We start from the raw sequence: 16,901 nt of genomic DNA, 5'->3' as shown, positions 1-16,901 counted from the left end.
CCGCCAAGGTGTAGATGGAATTCCTGGGCAAGGAGTCCCTTCTCAGAGAACATGAGCTTCATGTCGGGAGGGTGGCCTTTCTACCTTCTTCCTTCCTGGCCCCGATGCTGACCTGATGCCTCGAGGTGTAGCAACCCTGGTAAGGGCGAGGACAAAAGTTTTACCCAAAGGATGGTGGAGCAGGAAGATGGGACGGGTCCCCAACACTTCAGGGAGCTGCCTGCTGCTGGGCCCTGGCTCTGAAAGCATCACCCCTGGTTCATGTGAGCCCCTGTCTTTGGTTGTGGCACCTGGGCGTTACCCTTCCCTCTCTCAGGCAGGAACTGAGGCTCTGGGGACATGAGCTGCTGGAGGTCACACAGCCAGTGAGCGCCAGAGTCAGCCGGGCCCCACCTGACCCCCCAGGGCGCGGGGTGCAGGTGCATAGCCGGCGAGGCTGGCCAGGCACAGGGGAGGGGGTTACCTGGGCGTGGGGCTGCTGTCGCTGCCCTTGCAGGAGCCCGAGTTGCTGCTGCTGCTGAGAGATGAGGTGCCGTAGGCTTCCCGCATGCTCACTGGGGGAGAGGTGCGCCTGGAGGCAGGAAGAAGAGGCAGGTGCTCGTTCTGGCTGGCGGGCAGCTGCGGACACTGGGCGAACACCGCCAGGCCGCTGCGGCCCAAAGGGCCCCCGCTGCAGGGTCACGGGCGGGGAGAGAAGCAGAGGGGAGAAGGGGACGCACAGACAGGGGTGACAGAACAGACAGCGCAAGTCAAGATGGAAAACCAGGAGGAGGCCGGTCTTCCTGGCTCCCCAGGATGGGAATGGAGGCTGGGCAGGCCCAAAGGTGGGGTCTCATCTGCCCTTGCCAGGGGTCCTCAACTTCCAGGGTCCCCCAAGCCCAGAGGAAGGCCCTGCAGGGACTGACACAGGGGGCAGGGCAGAGGGGGCAGGCAGGGGAAGGGACAGGGGGAGAGGCACACGCAGGTCAAAGGGGGGCCAAGTGAGCCAGAGAAGAGGATGGCATGAGTTCCCTCTGGTCACTGTGAAGCTCAGCAACAATCCCGAGGATAGTAGGGATCCAGTGGGTCCATGCTTCCGAAAACATTCTATCCACTGTGCCCCTCGAGCCCTTCACCAGTTCCCGGACAATGTGAGTGTTAGTTAGCAAGCCCATTCTAAAGCTGGGAAAGCTGGGGAAATGACTTGCTCAAGGATACACTGAATGTTGGTGGCAGGGGTGAGGGTGGGGACAGAGACCCACCCTCCTGCCATCCTCCGAGGCCAAAGGGACACTCACCTGCGGGATCCAGCAGAGGCCCGTCTACTGCCCGGCAGGGACATGGCCATGAGGCTGCGGGTCCGGGTGAGGGGCGGGATGGGTGCTGTCCCTGGGGCTGAGGAGAGAGGGCGCATTGGGGGTGCCGCGGGGAGGGCAGGACCAGGCCACGTCATCCTCTCGTTGGGGCCGCTGCCTGGCATGGCTCCTCCTCTTACCCTTCAGACAGACACCCCAGGACCGAGCAAGGGCTGCTAGGCCAGGCGCTAGCCACAGCTGCCTCCGCCAATGAAGTTAGCACACTCCTGGCCCCTGACTTAACATCTCGATCGTCAGGGCCTCAGGGGCAGCCAGAAATCATAGCTCCAACCCCGTGTTCTCCAGATGATCGAATGTGGAGAGAGAGCTCGAAGGCCTTGCCCAAGGTCACACGGGCATCGGGGCAGGGCCTCCTGACCCCCAGCGCAGCACTGAGTCCTCTACGCTACAAGCCAGGCCCCCCGATCCCTGGCTCGGACCCCACCCCGCGCTGGACAATCCTCCCTCCTCGGCGGGGGCTGCAGGCTGGAGGACTCCTGGAGCAGCACCAGGAACCCCAAATTAGGCTGGGCTAGTCTCGACGTCACCTTCCCAGGGCGCCCATCGGTGTGTGGCTTGGGGCTTCCTGTCTATAGGGGAGACAAGACAGACCAACATACCAGCACACGTGTAGAAAGACATATGGATACACATGAATGTGAAAAGGTATGATGTCCCGGCCATTCCAAGACAGGCCGCGCACGTCCCAGGGAGCATGCTTGGGGCCTGCCCATGACGCGGGACATGCAGCCGCGCCCTCCCACGTGCGTGTGGCCCACAAGCATGCCCACACCCGTCACGCACACATGCACGCTAGCTCCGGCATGCGGCAGGACCCCAGAGCACAGGTGCAAAGCAGATGAGGAAGGGGGCACATGGGTACAGAAGCCCTCCTCTGGGGGTGGGGGATCTTGGTGGACTGGAATGAGTAGGAAGTGACCAGGTCTGTAAAGACCCGTCCTTGGCACTCTTGACGAGCAGGTAGAGGCTCGGCTCCAAGGGCAGCCCTACGGGGTTTTAAGGAAGGGAGAAGCCCCCTGTTGGGCTAGGTGTTTGGCCGTTGTAGGAAGGAGTCCTGCCCTGGGCATCATCCCAGAGACAGAAGGGCCTGGGCTCTTGGCAGCCACGAGTCCTGTGCCAGCTCCAGAGACCCCTGTTCCCTCTTTCCATGCTCAGAGCAGGGACTGAGGACAGAAGCCTGAGTTCCTGGAGACGTGGCCAAGGACACCGTGCCCCGACCTCCCCCCATGCTGCAGAGAAGCGTTCACCGAGCCCCACTGTGCGCAGACCCCGGGCCAAGCACATTACGTACAGTGCACCATTGGCTCCTCCCAAAAACCCTATGAGGAAGTGCTGTGATTAGTCCCCTTACAGATGAGGAATCTGAGCCTTCGAGAGGGAGGGACGCACCCCAGTCACACCCCAGTGTGTGGCAGGGCCAACAGGGGAACCAGGCCAACACCAGACGCCCAGGCGCTAGGGCTTAAACTCCGGAGTCCCCTGGCGAGCACCACCCCTCCCACGTCGGGGCCTCCGGGGAGCCTACTCGTCCTGCCCAGCGGCGGGGCTGCCTCCTGAGGGGACAAAGACACCGCTCAGGTGGCCTGTTTCCTGGCTGTGACACAGAATGGAGCCTGTTCCCCTGGAGGCCCGCACACAGCCGGCATTGTCCGCCTGGAGGTGTCGGGTGCCCAGTGCAGGAGCTGCCGACACCAGGCCTGTGACCGGAGCTGCTTGCCCGGCGCGGGGAGGTGTCCCACCCGTCGTGCCCCGGTCATGCAGGCAAGGCCTCCTGGCACAGTAGGGCCAGCCCCTGGAGGAGGAACCATGGGACCACAGTGCTCCCCACTTGTCAGGAAGGCCACCAAAGGCTCCGTGCCTCCTGGTATGGCTTGGGGACCCGGGGTGGGGGGAGGGATTTGTTATCATTTCGGGCCTGAGGTGGCTGAGCTGCAGGGCCAGACAGACCCGGGCTTCTAGTCCCAGGCAGCCCGGCTTCCCTGGCAGCCTCACCCCTTCCCTTCTTGCTTTTGGGAGAATGCACTGAGGAGGTGGTGCCTCCAGGAGGACTTCCTGGCAGAGGCAGGGCTCAGGTCAGAGGACAGGCCTCACTCTTCCAAGCCAGCTTGGGCCAGAGTTGCTATGGAGCTCGGAGACTCCAGGTGGAGTCCCAGGCCTCTGTCCGGGGAGGCAGGCAACATGCCCGGTTTGCCTTGGAGCCGAGTGGGCCTCAGTACAATGAGGCCTTTGTCTCAGCTGTCCCTGCTCCCACCTCACTTGGCAACCCCACACCTCCCTCCTCTTGCGCTCCCTCTTCCTTCCTCCCTGGCCCAGGGGGTGGGAAGGGGACTGTTTGTACCTGGATGGACCCAATGGTCTCCTGGGAGGCCAGAGCTGGCCATTCCTCTGGGACAGAGGGGGAAGTGGCATTTCCCCTTCTGGGACGGGACCTTGCAGGCGGGGTCCCTCATGGGAGGGCAAAAGCCACCCAGGCCCCAAGGGAGCCACCTCTCCAGGATCCTACTCAGAAGTCTGGGCTGCTCTCTCCCATCCTCCCTCCCCCTCTGGGCCCCAGAGAGAAGGCAGGTTGCCATGGCATATGTCGCCATGCCGCCATGCCACCTGCCTGCTCCCTTGGAGTCCTGCAGCCCTTAGCCCAGGCCGCCAGAGCCTGCTGCTCGGAAGGGAAGGTGCAAGGGAACCAACCCTTTACCGTGGGGTGCTGGGCTGAGAGTCTCTTATCACCTCAACACCAGCGTAAAGCCAACCCCTCCCTTTAGCCTCCCTCCACTTCCCCATCCTGCCGGCACCATGACAACGCTGCCGCAGGCTCCCTTTGATCCCTCACACACCCAGCAGGTTCCCGAAGGTCTACAGAGGGGGTCCAGGGGATACAGCGGGCTCCAGGGAACAGGAGACAGAAGGATGCAGAAATAGAGTCAAACAGATCTGGGCTCAAATCCCAGCTCTGTCGCCCTCCAGCTGCATGCCTCAGGCAAGTCGTGCTGCATCTCTGCGTCTCAGCTTTCTCATCTGTGACAGAAGGCACCTCGTGGGCTACTGTAGCTGGGTAAGGTGGGCCAAGCGCTCAGCTGGTACCCATGACACAACACCACACATACTCAAGGTGGGAATTGCCAGTGTCCTGGAAGTAGATCATTGCAATACAAGGTGAGCTTCAAAACAGAAACACATTCAAGGTATCATGTGGCCTCTCGAGGGAAGGAGAAAGCTTCTCCAAAAAGAAATTTACACTGGGTCTTGAAGGATGAATAGGAGTTCTTCAGGCAGAGAAAGGAAGTGGGAAGGAAGGAGAAGGCTGGGCAAAGGCAGGGAGTAGTTCAACAGCATGGCAGCCGAGGAAACCAGGGCGCCTGGTGAGGTCAGAGGCCCAGTGGGGGTGAGGCTGCAGGGCAAGACAGCGCCAGGCCACACAGAGCCACCTAAGCTAGGATCTTGTCCTTTGGGCAACAGGAAGCCAAGGAAGGGCCTTGGAAGGGGGAGGGACACTATCAGACTTGCAGTTTAAAAAGCCCCTGGGGTAGGGGGCCTTTGTGGAATGTGGTTGGGCAGAATACGGGCAGGGAGACCAGGTAGGTTATTGAGACCCCCCAGGTGAGACACGAGAAGAGCCTGGGTCAGGGTGGCAGCGGAAGCAACAGAGGAGAGGCCATGGAACCTCCAGATGCATCAGGGGCCCCCAGTTACGTAAAAATCGGGCACAACTCTTGATTCTGGCGTTCAAGGCCTGCTCCTCTATACCCCTGCCCCCGTGCTCTCAGCAGCCTGCCGACCCCCAGGAAGGCCCCGTCAGTCAGTCTTGCAGCTCTGCACGTACTGTCGGTCCAGCGTGCAGCCCACTCCCTGCCCTGTCCTCATGCACGTGCCTTCAGCGAGGCTCTGCCCCGTGTCTTTTCCCCTGGACTTCTCCCATCACTCACGGTCGTGACCGCTCAGCATGCCATGCCTTAGGTCGAATCTCAGAGAACACCTCCCTCTGGGGGAGTTCATAAAGATAAACACAATCAACACACAACTGTTAGTGACACAACAGATCAAGCAGGCACGTCTGGCAGGCCCGGAGTTGGATTAGATGGTCTCTAGGACACTTCCGGATCCAACCTTCTCTGATTCTGGGCTGTTCATGAAATGATGGACTTCCAGTGAATGCATTCTTCTCCTTCCATTACTAGGGCTCCTGGGTTTCAGCTTCCCCTCTGCAACATGAGAAAGCTGCATTCTTCAAAGAGATACTGTGGCATTTTACTCCATCAGCACATCATGGGGGAGAAACCAGGCACTCGCATTAATCTAATATTCTAGCTAAGTGAAAGTCCCTGTATGTACTAGAAACGATTTTTTTTTTTTTTTTTTTTTGCAAAGGCTCGGCCATCGATAAAAGAAGAAAGCTATCCTGAAACCCAAGGAAACGGAACAGTCTATGTCTCATGACTCAGGCCTCTGACAGCTGTGGAAAGCAGCACCTCGCGATCAACAGAACAGAACCTGGGAGGGGTCCTCTCTCTGCCAAGGCAACACGAGAAGGCAGAACATTCCTCCTGTCAAGCAGCAAAGCGCCTGGTGCTCCTCGAATGCCAAAGCCGGGAGAAGCAGGAGGTGGAAGGCTGGCCTGGGTCCGTGCCAGCAGCCGTGCTCTGCATCTCAGAGGATTAATGTGCCACTGGGCTCACCATGGCTGAGGAGCTCAGTAAACCTTCCACCGGCTTCGTAACCTCTCCGGCCCCTGCGGTTGTCCACACTCTCCGAGAAACTGAGGACCTTTCTTCCTGAACTTGGGAAGTGGCAGTGGCGGCATTTTCCCGGCTTGCTGCCTGTGCCCTGCACAAGCTGCCCTCGGCACTGGACCCAGAGACTGGAGCCACTGGGCTCCTTCTCACCGTGGCCACCCCAGCACGGCAGCCGGACAGACGGACCCACGACCTGGACAGATGCCATGGGGGCTGCCTGAGGCCAGCGGGACGGGGCTGAGGGCCACAACGGCTACTCCACAGGTGGCCTCCAAGGATTAGACCCAGATTCCAGACCTTGGTGAGCCTCGAGCCTCGCAGTCTGCAAACCACCCGGAGAATTTGTCTCTAGGGCTGCAGGGGACAGGCTCAGGCCTCCTTCCCCTCTTCCCCTGTTCCACGCATGAAGGTCTACAGTCAGACTGCTCTAGCTACAAAGGTTTTGCAGCTTAAAACCTACGTCCTGTGTATTTTCCAGTGAGCCACTGCACATCAAGAAGGATGGCTATTATCAAAAAAGGGACAATGACAAATGTGGGGGTGGGAAGGGTGAAGCTGGAGTTCTTGTTCCCTGCTGGTGGGAATGCAGGGCAGCCGCAGGAAAACAGTGTGGCGGTTCCCCAAAACATGAACTGCAGGGTTACTGCATGACCTAGCAATTTCCCGGGGAGGTAGATACGCCGAAGAACAGAAGACAGGAGCTCGCACAAAAACTTGTTTAGGAATAACAGCGCTATTCACAGTAGCCGGAAGGAGGAAACCCACCCAGGAGTCTGCCTGCGTCCAGTGAAAGGAGGAACCGGATGTGGTATGTATGGAGAATGGCGTATCTGTCATAAAAACGCACGAAGGACGGACACCTGCCACAACATGGGTGACCCGTGAAATATGCCAAATGAAAGAAGCCAGACACAAAAGGCCACACACTGTCTGATTCCATTTATATGACATGTCCATCACACGCAAATCTGTGGAGACCCAAAACAGATCAGTGGTTGCCAAGGGGTGGGAGGGGAGGCAGAGGGCATGACGGCTAGCGGGACTCTCTTTGGGGAAGACGAAAATGTTCTGGAATTAGATAGTGGTGATGGATCACAGCTCTGTGAATATACTAAACTCCCCTGAATTGTACATTTTTTTTTGGAGGCGTCCCTTTTTTAATTAATTTAAATTTAGTTAATTAACATATAGCGTATTATTAGTTTCAGAGGTTGAGTTTAGTGATTCATCAGTTGCATAAAACACCCAGTGCTTGTTACATCACGTGGGCTCCTTAATGCCCGTCACCCAGTTATCCTAGCCCCCCCGCCCCCCACCCCTCCAGCAACCCTCAGTTTGTTCCCTATGGTCAAGAGTCTCTTGTCTCCTTCTCTGATATCATCTAGTTTTACTTTCCCCTCCTTTTCCCTATGATCCTCTGTTTTGTTTCTTAAATTCTACATATGAGTGAGATCATATGATCACTGTCCTTCTCTGATTGCTTTATTTCATTTAGCATAATACCCTCTAGTTGCATCCACATAGTTGCAAATGGCAAGATTTCATTTTTTTGGTGGCTCAGTAATATTCCATTGTCTGAACTGTACATTTTAAATGGATAGATTTTATGGTGTGTGAATTTTTATCACAATAAAAAACAAATCTACGTAAGGTAATTTTAAAATCTACATGATATATATTTTTTTAAATTTTTTTTCTAAAGATTTTATTTATTTATGTGACAGAGAGACAGCCAGTGAGAGAGGGAACACAGCAGGGGGAGTGGGAGAGAAAGAAGCAGGTTCCCAGCGGAGGAGCCCGAAATGGGACTCGATCCCGGAACGCCGGGATTACACCCTGAGCCGAAGGCAGACACTTAACGACTGTGCTACCCAGGCGCCCCATGATATATATTTTAAATGAACAGTTGTACAAGGGCAGGCCTGGTCCAAAAAGGGGAAGGGAATCACCTAGGACGGCTCCGCCAGGTGCCATGGGGTGGAAATGAGAAGCAGCCCCTCCGCCCTCTGCCCGACTCCAGGCAGCTGGGCCCCAGGATGCTTCCCTGGGGCTCCTGACTCTGGGTCAGCCCGGAAGAGACAGGAGATGGGGGCTGCCCCTTTCGAAGCTTTGTATCTCCACCAGCCCATCTGATCCTTGCCTGTCCCCTGTGCAGGGAGGCCGGGTAGACACTGTTTTGTCTGACATGCAGGAAACCTGAAGCCACACGGGGGGCAAGACTGCTCAAGGTCACACCTTGGACTTCCAGGTCGTGGGAGCCCGCATTTCTGCCGCATCAGAAGGTCTCGTAATACAATGGAACTGGGACACACATTGTTATGCTGCACAAGAGAGGAGAACTCGGCTTCTCCAGGAGACTCTAAGCTCGTGGTGGAGGAGTGGGGGTGATAGGGTGCTTCTACGGGGTAGCACAGCACCAGAACAGGAGGTAAGCAGAGCAAGGACCAGCACTGAAAAAGAAATTTCTCGTGTGCCTCTTCCCTTGACCAGCGTCTCTCCCTGCACCCCCCAGAATCCAGGCTGAGGGCAAAGGAGAAGCCCCCTCTATGAAGACCACCGTTCTCAGCTCTCCAGCAACAGCGGCATCCTGCCCCTTGTCCCAGGTGCCGAGTGAGCCCTCCTCCACCGAGGGACCCTCAGCTACCCCGGTCACCTCACCTGGGCCCTCTTGGTGGCCCTGAGTCTCAGCCACCGAGCATTTGGTGGGAGTCACCCTTCTGACTCCACCCATCTCTTCAGGACCCAGCCAAGAGAGTAGACAGACAGACAGACGGAGGGCTGGGGAAATCCTGCACCATCAGAGGGCTGAGCGTTTCCGGCTATTCCTACCACGGCCTCCTGAAGGGGGTTCTCTCTTTTCCCTTCCTCAGAGACAGTCTTTGCTCTATCACCACCTTGGGCGTGTCAGAGCAGGCCCAGGAGCGACTGTGAAATTCCTGGCACCCTCTCCCAGCCCAGCTGCCCTGGGGTGGCCTCCTGTGTGGGGAGGGGGCGGCAGGGGAACACTGGTTTCTGTCCCCTCCCCCAGTTGCTCCAGGGCTGCCTGTCTGTAGACACCCATGGGGAGGCAGGGGAACCAAGGGGCTCTGGTGCTGGCCCCAGCTTGGTGGCCGCCTGGCAAGTGACTCTGGCAGATGGAGGCCCTCAGCGACCTTGGCCGCAGCATATGTTCTCCTGGGTTTCCTGGCTGATAGAGCTGTCAGGCCTGAGCCTGGCTCCTCTCCCTACCCCCTCCTCCCAAACTTCCAGCTCTAAAGCATCAGAGGAAGGGGAAGATGGCAGGGCCTCCACATCTAGGGACTCTCCCGTTGGTCCAGGTCTCCGCCTGGCCGCCTCCCCTGCCTCCACATTTACCCCCAAGTACCAACACGGTGAACACGCTCTCAGAACTGGAGAATGGAAGGGATCCTGGTAGACTTTGTCATTACCTATCATCATACAGCGAGAAAATGAAACCCAGAGAGAACCTGTGATGTCTGAAGTTTGCCCACCCCAGGCTGGGAGCCCCACTCCTGACACCAGTGATGAGCCCTCACCCCTCGCCATTGTTTGAGTCCAGGCAGAAGTTCTAGAAAATAAAAACAAAGGGTAGCTTTTTGGGTAAAATAGTCATGGAAGGGAGGCCTAGAGTTAAGACAGCGTACGTCCCACCCACTTTAGGGCAGCTCATGATGGCACATGATAAAACATACACGGAAACTGGGGCCAGGGCAGAAGGGAGTGGCACAGCCTGATGACGACACACTGCGGACGGGGCTCAGATGCAGCTCTGAGCTTCCTGGCCACCAATGTAAAACAAGCAATTATGCCTAGTCTTCTCATTCTCATGGTTACAGGAAAGCAGAAGCAGACCAGTTCTTCAGGAGACATAAGGATCTTGAAGTGAATGTTACAAAAGACACTTCTGCATGGGGTTTGTGGTGGGGAAGGAGGACTGCCCACCGGGAACCTCCAAGTTCAAGGAGACACGGTGCCCTCAGAGTCTACCCGGGGCGCCCTGTGTGGGCCGGTGCTCCGCTGATGGGAGGCTGCAAGACACATGGACATGTGGGACACAAGGACCAAAGGGATTGGGCCTGTCATCCCCTCTGCCTGGGACCTCAGCCCCTCTCCATGGAGACGGCCCCCTCCCAATCTAAGATCAGACAGTTTCCATCTTCCTGGGAACCACATCAACTCCTGCTGCCTCTGGCTCTCCCCCCTCCCTCTCTCACTCTCTCTCAGCATTGCTTGACAGTCTAGTCTGACTGCCACACTTTCCTAAGCAGAAAACCACAGACTTGCCAAAGGCCACAGTGTGAGCTGTGGGAGTGAGGACGTGAGACTGAAGGTAGGCCCTCCAGCAACAGCGGCATCCTGGCTCTTGTCCCGGGTGCCGAGTGAGCCCTCCTCCACCAGCCATCCCGATCCTGGCTCCTCTCCCTACCCCCCCCTCCCAAACTTCCAGCTCTAAAGCATCAGAGGTTCCCATCCCACCAGCCATCCTGTGCACGCCCCTCCCGCTGGGAGCTAAGTCTCACCCATCTCCTTGAAGCTCCTGGGGGCTGTGGGGGGGATACTAGTCCCGCTCACCCAACCGTTCCTGCTTGAGCCCAGGAGCCGTGCCCCCTACCCATGTCAGCATGCTTCATCCCTCCTCCCAGGTCCCCTTTCCTTCCCAGCTGCCAGCTTCCCTGCCATCCTCAGCAGCTGGTCCCTGTCTGGCTGACCTCCAGTGGGCATTTCCCACGTCAGGCCCAATTCTTTCACCTTCACTAAGGTCTGGGGCCTCTGGCAGGGCCCGGTACGGCTCACACTTGCTATGGGAGGGTGGGTAATTATAAACACTTCTCTCAAGAAGTCTTCCCTCTCTGCAGGAGCTGCCCCACCCCTTCATTTATGGAAAATGAGCATTTAAAAATGCTTTAAAAGGTAGATCCTGCCAACATCTGTGCTATTTTGAAAATCCTCTGAATGAGGTTAAGAGGCTTAATCTAAAAGAAAGGAACCATGGTTTTGGCCTCAAATATAGGTGGATTTGGATCCCAAACTCCGCCACCCACTATCTCTATGACAGCAGGACTTGACTTCTCTGAGCCTTAGTCTTTATCTGTAAAATGGGCCTACTTCCACTTGTTGCGCGTGGTTAGCGAGAAGGCCGCTAAATGCCTAGCAGGAAGCCAGTGTACAGAAAGCATTCGGCAAACAGTAGTAATTATTTATTAACCTAACTCTAGTCTTACTTCTAAAGTTATTCATATGTATTACATCTTTACCCCAGCCCAAAATCTAATGTGAAATACTATAATAGCTGGTATCTCAGGGGTCCCTGACTACAGAATCATTTACACGCACTTCGGTCCACTGGCAAAAAAAAAAAAAGTCACAAACCAATCATTGTTTACCAAATGGCAGAATTTCAAGACATTGTCTCTTTGATTTCGCAGAAGATCTTAAAAATGAACATGTCCCAAATATGACCTCCTGCTCTGGATGTGATCCCTCTCCGCTCCCTCTCTGGCCCAAGCCACCAGCTCCCTCCAGGTGACGCACCAGCCTCGGCCCTACAAGATCCACTCAGTAGCCAGCAGGATCCTCTTAGAGTATGAATCTGGTCATGTCACTCCTCTGCCCAAAACCTTTCCTAACGGTCCCATGTTGGAATGGAAGCCGAAGTCCTTACTCTGGCTGATGCTGAGCCCTGCATCCTGCTCCCCCTTCCTTCTTCCTCTGACCTCACCTCCTGCTCCCCTCACCCATGCTGCTCCAGCCACACTCCTACTCAGGGCCTTTGCACAAGCTCTTCCCTATGCCTGGAATGTTCTCCCCGATCTCTGCCCCATGTATTCTCTCTCCCCCTGTAGGTCTTTACTCCAAGGCCACCTTCTCAGTGACCCTGCCTCCGCCACTTTGTTTAAAATACAACCCTCCCTCCCAGCACTCCTTTCTGCTCATGCATTTTCTCCACAGTCCCTAGCAACAGGTATTTCTGCATTTACGTCATTTCTAGAATATAAGCTCCAGGAAGGTAGGGATGTCTGTGCATTTTGTTCTTTATCTAATTCTCAGCACCTAGACCGGTGCCTGGAACATCACAGGCCCTCAATAAATATCTGATGAATGAGTGGGTGTGTATGCACTTGGGTCGATGTCACCATCCAAGTACGTGCAGGCTTCTTAGCAAATCAAAATAGGGGCCAAAAAAAAAAAAAAAAACCCCAACTCTATGGCACTTGGTTAACATTATTATAGTCCTTTGTACACATGATGTCTTATCTGGGCGCCTGTCTCTCCTGCTAGATCATGGGCCGGAAGTCATCAGAATTGTCAGGATGTAGCAGGGACTGGAGGGCAAAACCCTTGCTAACCACACCTGAGGGGAAAGGATGAAAGCAGTCAATTAGCACCTCCCCAGGCCCCTGGGAGGTCCTGGGGGCTCCACATTTATGATCTCAGTTCACGCTTACGTCCCCCCACAGGTTAGGGAGCGTCCTCTCCATTTTACCATCAGAGAAGCTCAGACTCTGGGGCGCACTGAGAGGTATGAGGGGGCAGTGCTGCGGGGGGGGGGCCCAGGACCGGTGCTGCTGCCCCTCCAAATTACATCTCCGCACCAGAGTCCAATTAGTTGGGCGGACAACTCCTAATCCTGGTAGCAGCCCCCAAGAAAGATGAGGGAGACACAATTATAGCGGAGCCTCATTATCTGCGGATCCTGTATTTGCAAATTCACCTACTCGCTAAAAATTACCTGTATGCCCCAAATCAGTACCCGCGGTTCTTTCACGGACATGCACGGGGCGGGGGGGGTGAAGAATGTGAGTTCCTGATGTGCACGTGCCCAGCTGGGGTGGAAGGCGACCTCGTTTCACTTCTTATACTGCAAACAGATCCTTCCTGCAGCCCATTTAGTGCCACTTTTTAAAAAAATATTTGTGCTTTTTGTTGGTGATTTTGCCATGTAAAACGACCTGCAGTGTAGGGCGGAGGCTGGTGTTCCTGTACACGAGGACCTGTGATGTGCCTTCCGGAGAAAATCTGTGTGTCAGGTGACGTCGTCAGTAGGAACTATAGCGCTGTCGGCGTGAGTTCCATGTGAATGAAATCGACAATTTCTATTAAAGAAGGTGTCTTTAGACAGAAACACACCTAAAACAAGGTGACATATTGATCTGCTGATGGAAATGATGGGACCAGAGTCTCGCAGGAACCTAGCCCCGTGTTCTCTCTCAGGAGCGATGATTGTGTGGTCACTAATTCCAGGTCCACAGCGGGTTTGCAGAACATACCGGTGCGAAGAACAAGCATCGACTGTGCTAAGCCCAGCTCTCAAGGCACAGATCTGCACACACGAGCCCAGCTGTGTGTGTGCACAGGGTGTACACATACTCCAGCTCCACGTGTGCTCGGCTCCAGGTGCCCAACACCATCATCAGCGCCAGCACCTGCCAGGTCCCCTTGGACAGGTATAACGAGGGGTGGAATGACCACACGCAGGAGCTCAGGGGATCGAGGCGGACACTCCTGCATTCAGGCCGTCACACTCAGGGCCAACTTCCTCGTGGGCGTGTGAGGTTCATCACGGTCACGATGATAAAGCGAGGGCGTGCGGGACCACCGCCAAGCACCGTGCCCAGCACACAAGCCACAGCTGGGACAGCTTCTGGCAGGCAGCCGGCAGAGGCTTTTAAAGCCCACGGATTTGCCTAGGGCGTGTAAGGGGGCCCAGCAGAGCCACTTTGGGCCACCTCCTCCTTAGCAGACTGGCCTTCCTGGGCCTCCTTCTGCCTAGCCCTGTCTCCATGTGCAGACTAGGAGTCCAGGAACCAGAGGTCAAAGCCAGAAGGTGCCAGAGACAGGCGACTCCAGAGGTCCCGGATGGGCAGCCCACAGGCCATATCTATCAGGCCCGTAGACCACTTTCCCTCAGCCTGCATATGTATGGATTTTAATCTGAGTTGACGTTAATAAATTGAGACATTTTGTAGTTTAAAAAATCCGGATTTCTGGCTTGTCTTAAACAACCCAAAAGATCTTGCGTCTCTGCGTCTGCATTCCTGCATGGCGCTGACCCACCGAGGCTGTCGGGCGGCTCCTTCTTGCTAGTGTTCTTACCGGCGCTCTGGCTCTCACACCTGGGCTGTTTTGCTTGTTAGCTGCCTAGCATTGATTTGGAACCTCTGGTCTAGTCCGATCTCACTTTACAGCTAAGCGGGAGGTGGGTGGTATTCACCTGAGTCCCCTGTAACGCAGTGGTGGAGCTGGAACTCAAACCCTAGCCCTGAAGCTCTACGTCCTGGGCGCTGAGAGGCGCGAGGAGGCTGGGAGTGCAGAATGGGGACGTGGGCTGAGGGGGAGATCCTGTTCAGAGAGCCAAAGCCGAGAACACCTGCTCTGGCCGTGGTCAGCAGAACGTGCCTCTCCCCACCTGCTGGCACACTGACCTTCCCCACCCTGTAAGATAAACTCTTGCACAGGCTCTGTTGACACAGCGCTCTCAGGTGTCCCTCTCACCTGTCCTGTCCCACCCCCACCTCCTCTGTCCCCTCCTGGAAGGTGAAGGTCTTCTAATCATAAGGGGCCTCTGGGGTGGGGAGACGGCAGTGGCAGGCTGAGCAGGGGCTTTGTCCTGGGGCAAAACCTAGTTCTTAGCAGGGGATCCACTATGAGCTTTAGCTCCCTCATCTGCAAAATGGGGTATCCATTGGCAAGATTTAATTAGATACCGTGTGTGTGGAGCCTGGCACACATGGCCCAGTGAACACTGGTTTCTTTCCCTTATTTTATAAACCAAGGGCCTGGAGACAAGTGAATGATTCATTCCAAGAAGTTCAAGGAATTGAAATGGACTCCCTTAGCTCCCACTGGATAATTTTAAAAGGTTAAATATAGTTATATTTGCGAAGGTATTTATTATAGTTATAAAAGTAGCACACTTTAAAAAAAAAAACCCTCCAGTTGTGCTACTCAAAGATAAACCACTGATTAATTTCATTGCTGCTTCCTCCATTTTTTTTTCTTAGCACAGAAAAAACGTTTTTGAGGGGAGGTAGGGAATTATTTTTACATAGTTATAACCATACTATATATGCACCTTTAGATCTTTTAAAAATTTAACATAGTTTAAGAATTGCCTATGCCATGGCATTCTTTATAAAAAATATTTTTTATTAAGATTTTGTTTTTTTAAAGTAACCTGCACACCCAACATGGGGATCGAACTTACAACCCTGAGATCAAGAGTCGCACGCTCCACAGACTAAGCCAGCCAGGTGCCCCTATAGAAAGTATTTTATGCGTTGCGTAATTTTCCATTTCATGGGTCCATCATGGTTAAGTTAACTTCCTCCCTTGCTGAATATTTAGACTTTCTCACTATCGAAAAGAATGCTACCATACAGACCTTTGTGCATAATTGTTTTCCTGTATTTGGAACTCCTTCCTCAGGATAGATCCCCAGGGGTGGGCTTATGGCGTCCACGAATATGCTGCCAAACTGCGTTCCTAAAGGGTTGAGTCACCAGATGATTCTCCCACCCATAACAGGTGCACATCAGCTGTGTTTTCCATTTGACAAAACCATTGGCCCTTAGCTCTGCTTCTTCAAATGCAGGAAGTTCAAGTTCAAACACAGGAATTATCTGGGATGATCTTTCTGAGTTTCTTCAGCTTTGGGACAAGTATCTTCACCCCCATGCAGCAAGGAGGGGTGGAAATGCCTGGAGACACCTAGCTCAGGAGTGGCCAAGCTCCGCGCAGGACTGCGAGCAGGTCCCGCAGAGCGTCGCCTCTCTCCTGATGACAGCACCTCTTCCTGTGTGGCGGCTGTGGCGGCTGCCGTCCGTATTCACCCAGCCTCTGTTGTGCACTCAGTCCTCCCTCATGGTCCGGTACTCACGGTTCGCACCAGGGAGGGGCTGGGCACTGGCAGGAGTGAGTCCCTCTACAGAACTCAGGAGGAGGTTCCCGTGAGGGAGCAGGGCTCTAAACGAGGGTGCAGAGCTGCCCCCGGAGGAGCATTCCAGATGCAGGGCGGGGTGGGGGCCAGCAGGAGGTGGAGAAGGAGGAGCGCTCCAGGGGTAACGGCACAAGGGAGAGAAGAGGGAGGCTGGGGGCAGGAGCCTGTGAGTTCTGAGCAGAGGAATGACCTGGTTGGGTTTATTTTATAGAAGCTGATGTTGTCCCAGCTGTGCTGAGGATGGGCTGGACAGAGATGGGGAGGGGCCAGGAGCAGAGAGAGACCCTAGAGAGGGGCAGAGGAGAGGGAGTGAGAGAAGCAAAGATGGCTTCCAGAGAAACTGAGGACGGAGGCTCCTGAGGGCCCAGAAGATGGGGGTGGCAAGGAATGAGGGCATGGGGAGAAACGTGGTGGAGCCCGGGCGTCCGGGTAGGTTCGGGGTGGTGGACACCACTCACCGCGTGCCCAGTGCTCACTCTCCCCCTTAGTCATAGGACCCTAGTGTGGGTCAGCGGTGGCAATCGATACAGCCAGACCTGACCCGCGCAAGCCTGCAGAGCAGCCTCGGCAGTGCTGGCCTCGCGCTGTGAGCAGCAGCACCCGCCTAGGCTCGCACATGTGGCCACACGTCGTTTAGCCTGCAACATCCCAAAGAGGAGTGGGCACCACGCCTCCAGTGGCTCGGGTCTCCCCAGGAGCCGGGGACACAGTGGCTTCTGAATCAAGGCCTAGCAGACACCTGCTGACAGAAGTCAGGCAGCCAAAGAGAATGATCCGGGAGTCCTGAGAACCCCACGAGCTCAATCCAGGTACCAGGAAAGCGGCCCTGAGAGGGCTCCACCGTCCACCTCTCCTGGGACCCAGCCAGGACACTCAGCTCTG

General features: G+C 55.5%; 1 protein-coding gene across 1 annotated transcript in view; it reads right to left on the bottom strand.

The window, feature by feature from the left end:
- SNPH (syntaphilin) overlaps positions 1-16,901 on the bottom strand; it is a 33,915-nt gene that overhangs the window by 7,712 nt on the left and 9,302 nt on the right. Inside the window, 3 exon segments of the mRNA XM_034640644.1 lie at positions 464-571; positions 1,278-1,924; positions 5,457-5,551. Coding sequence (XP_034496535.1) covers positions 464-571; positions 1,278-1,459 — 290 coding nt within the window. The 5' untranslated portion in view covers positions 1,460-1,924; positions 5,457-5,551.

Source organism: Ailuropoda melanoleuca, chromosome 13 (genome assembly GCF_002007445.2).
Source record: "Ailuropoda melanoleuca isolate Jingjing chromosome 13, ASM200744v2, whole genome shotgun sequence".
NCBI lineage: Eukaryota > Metazoa > Chordata > Mammalia > Carnivora > Ursidae > Ailuropoda > Ailuropoda melanoleuca.
The sequence above is the reverse complement of the archived record's forward strand: the minus strand, read 5'-3'. Positions and strand labels throughout refer to the sequence as shown.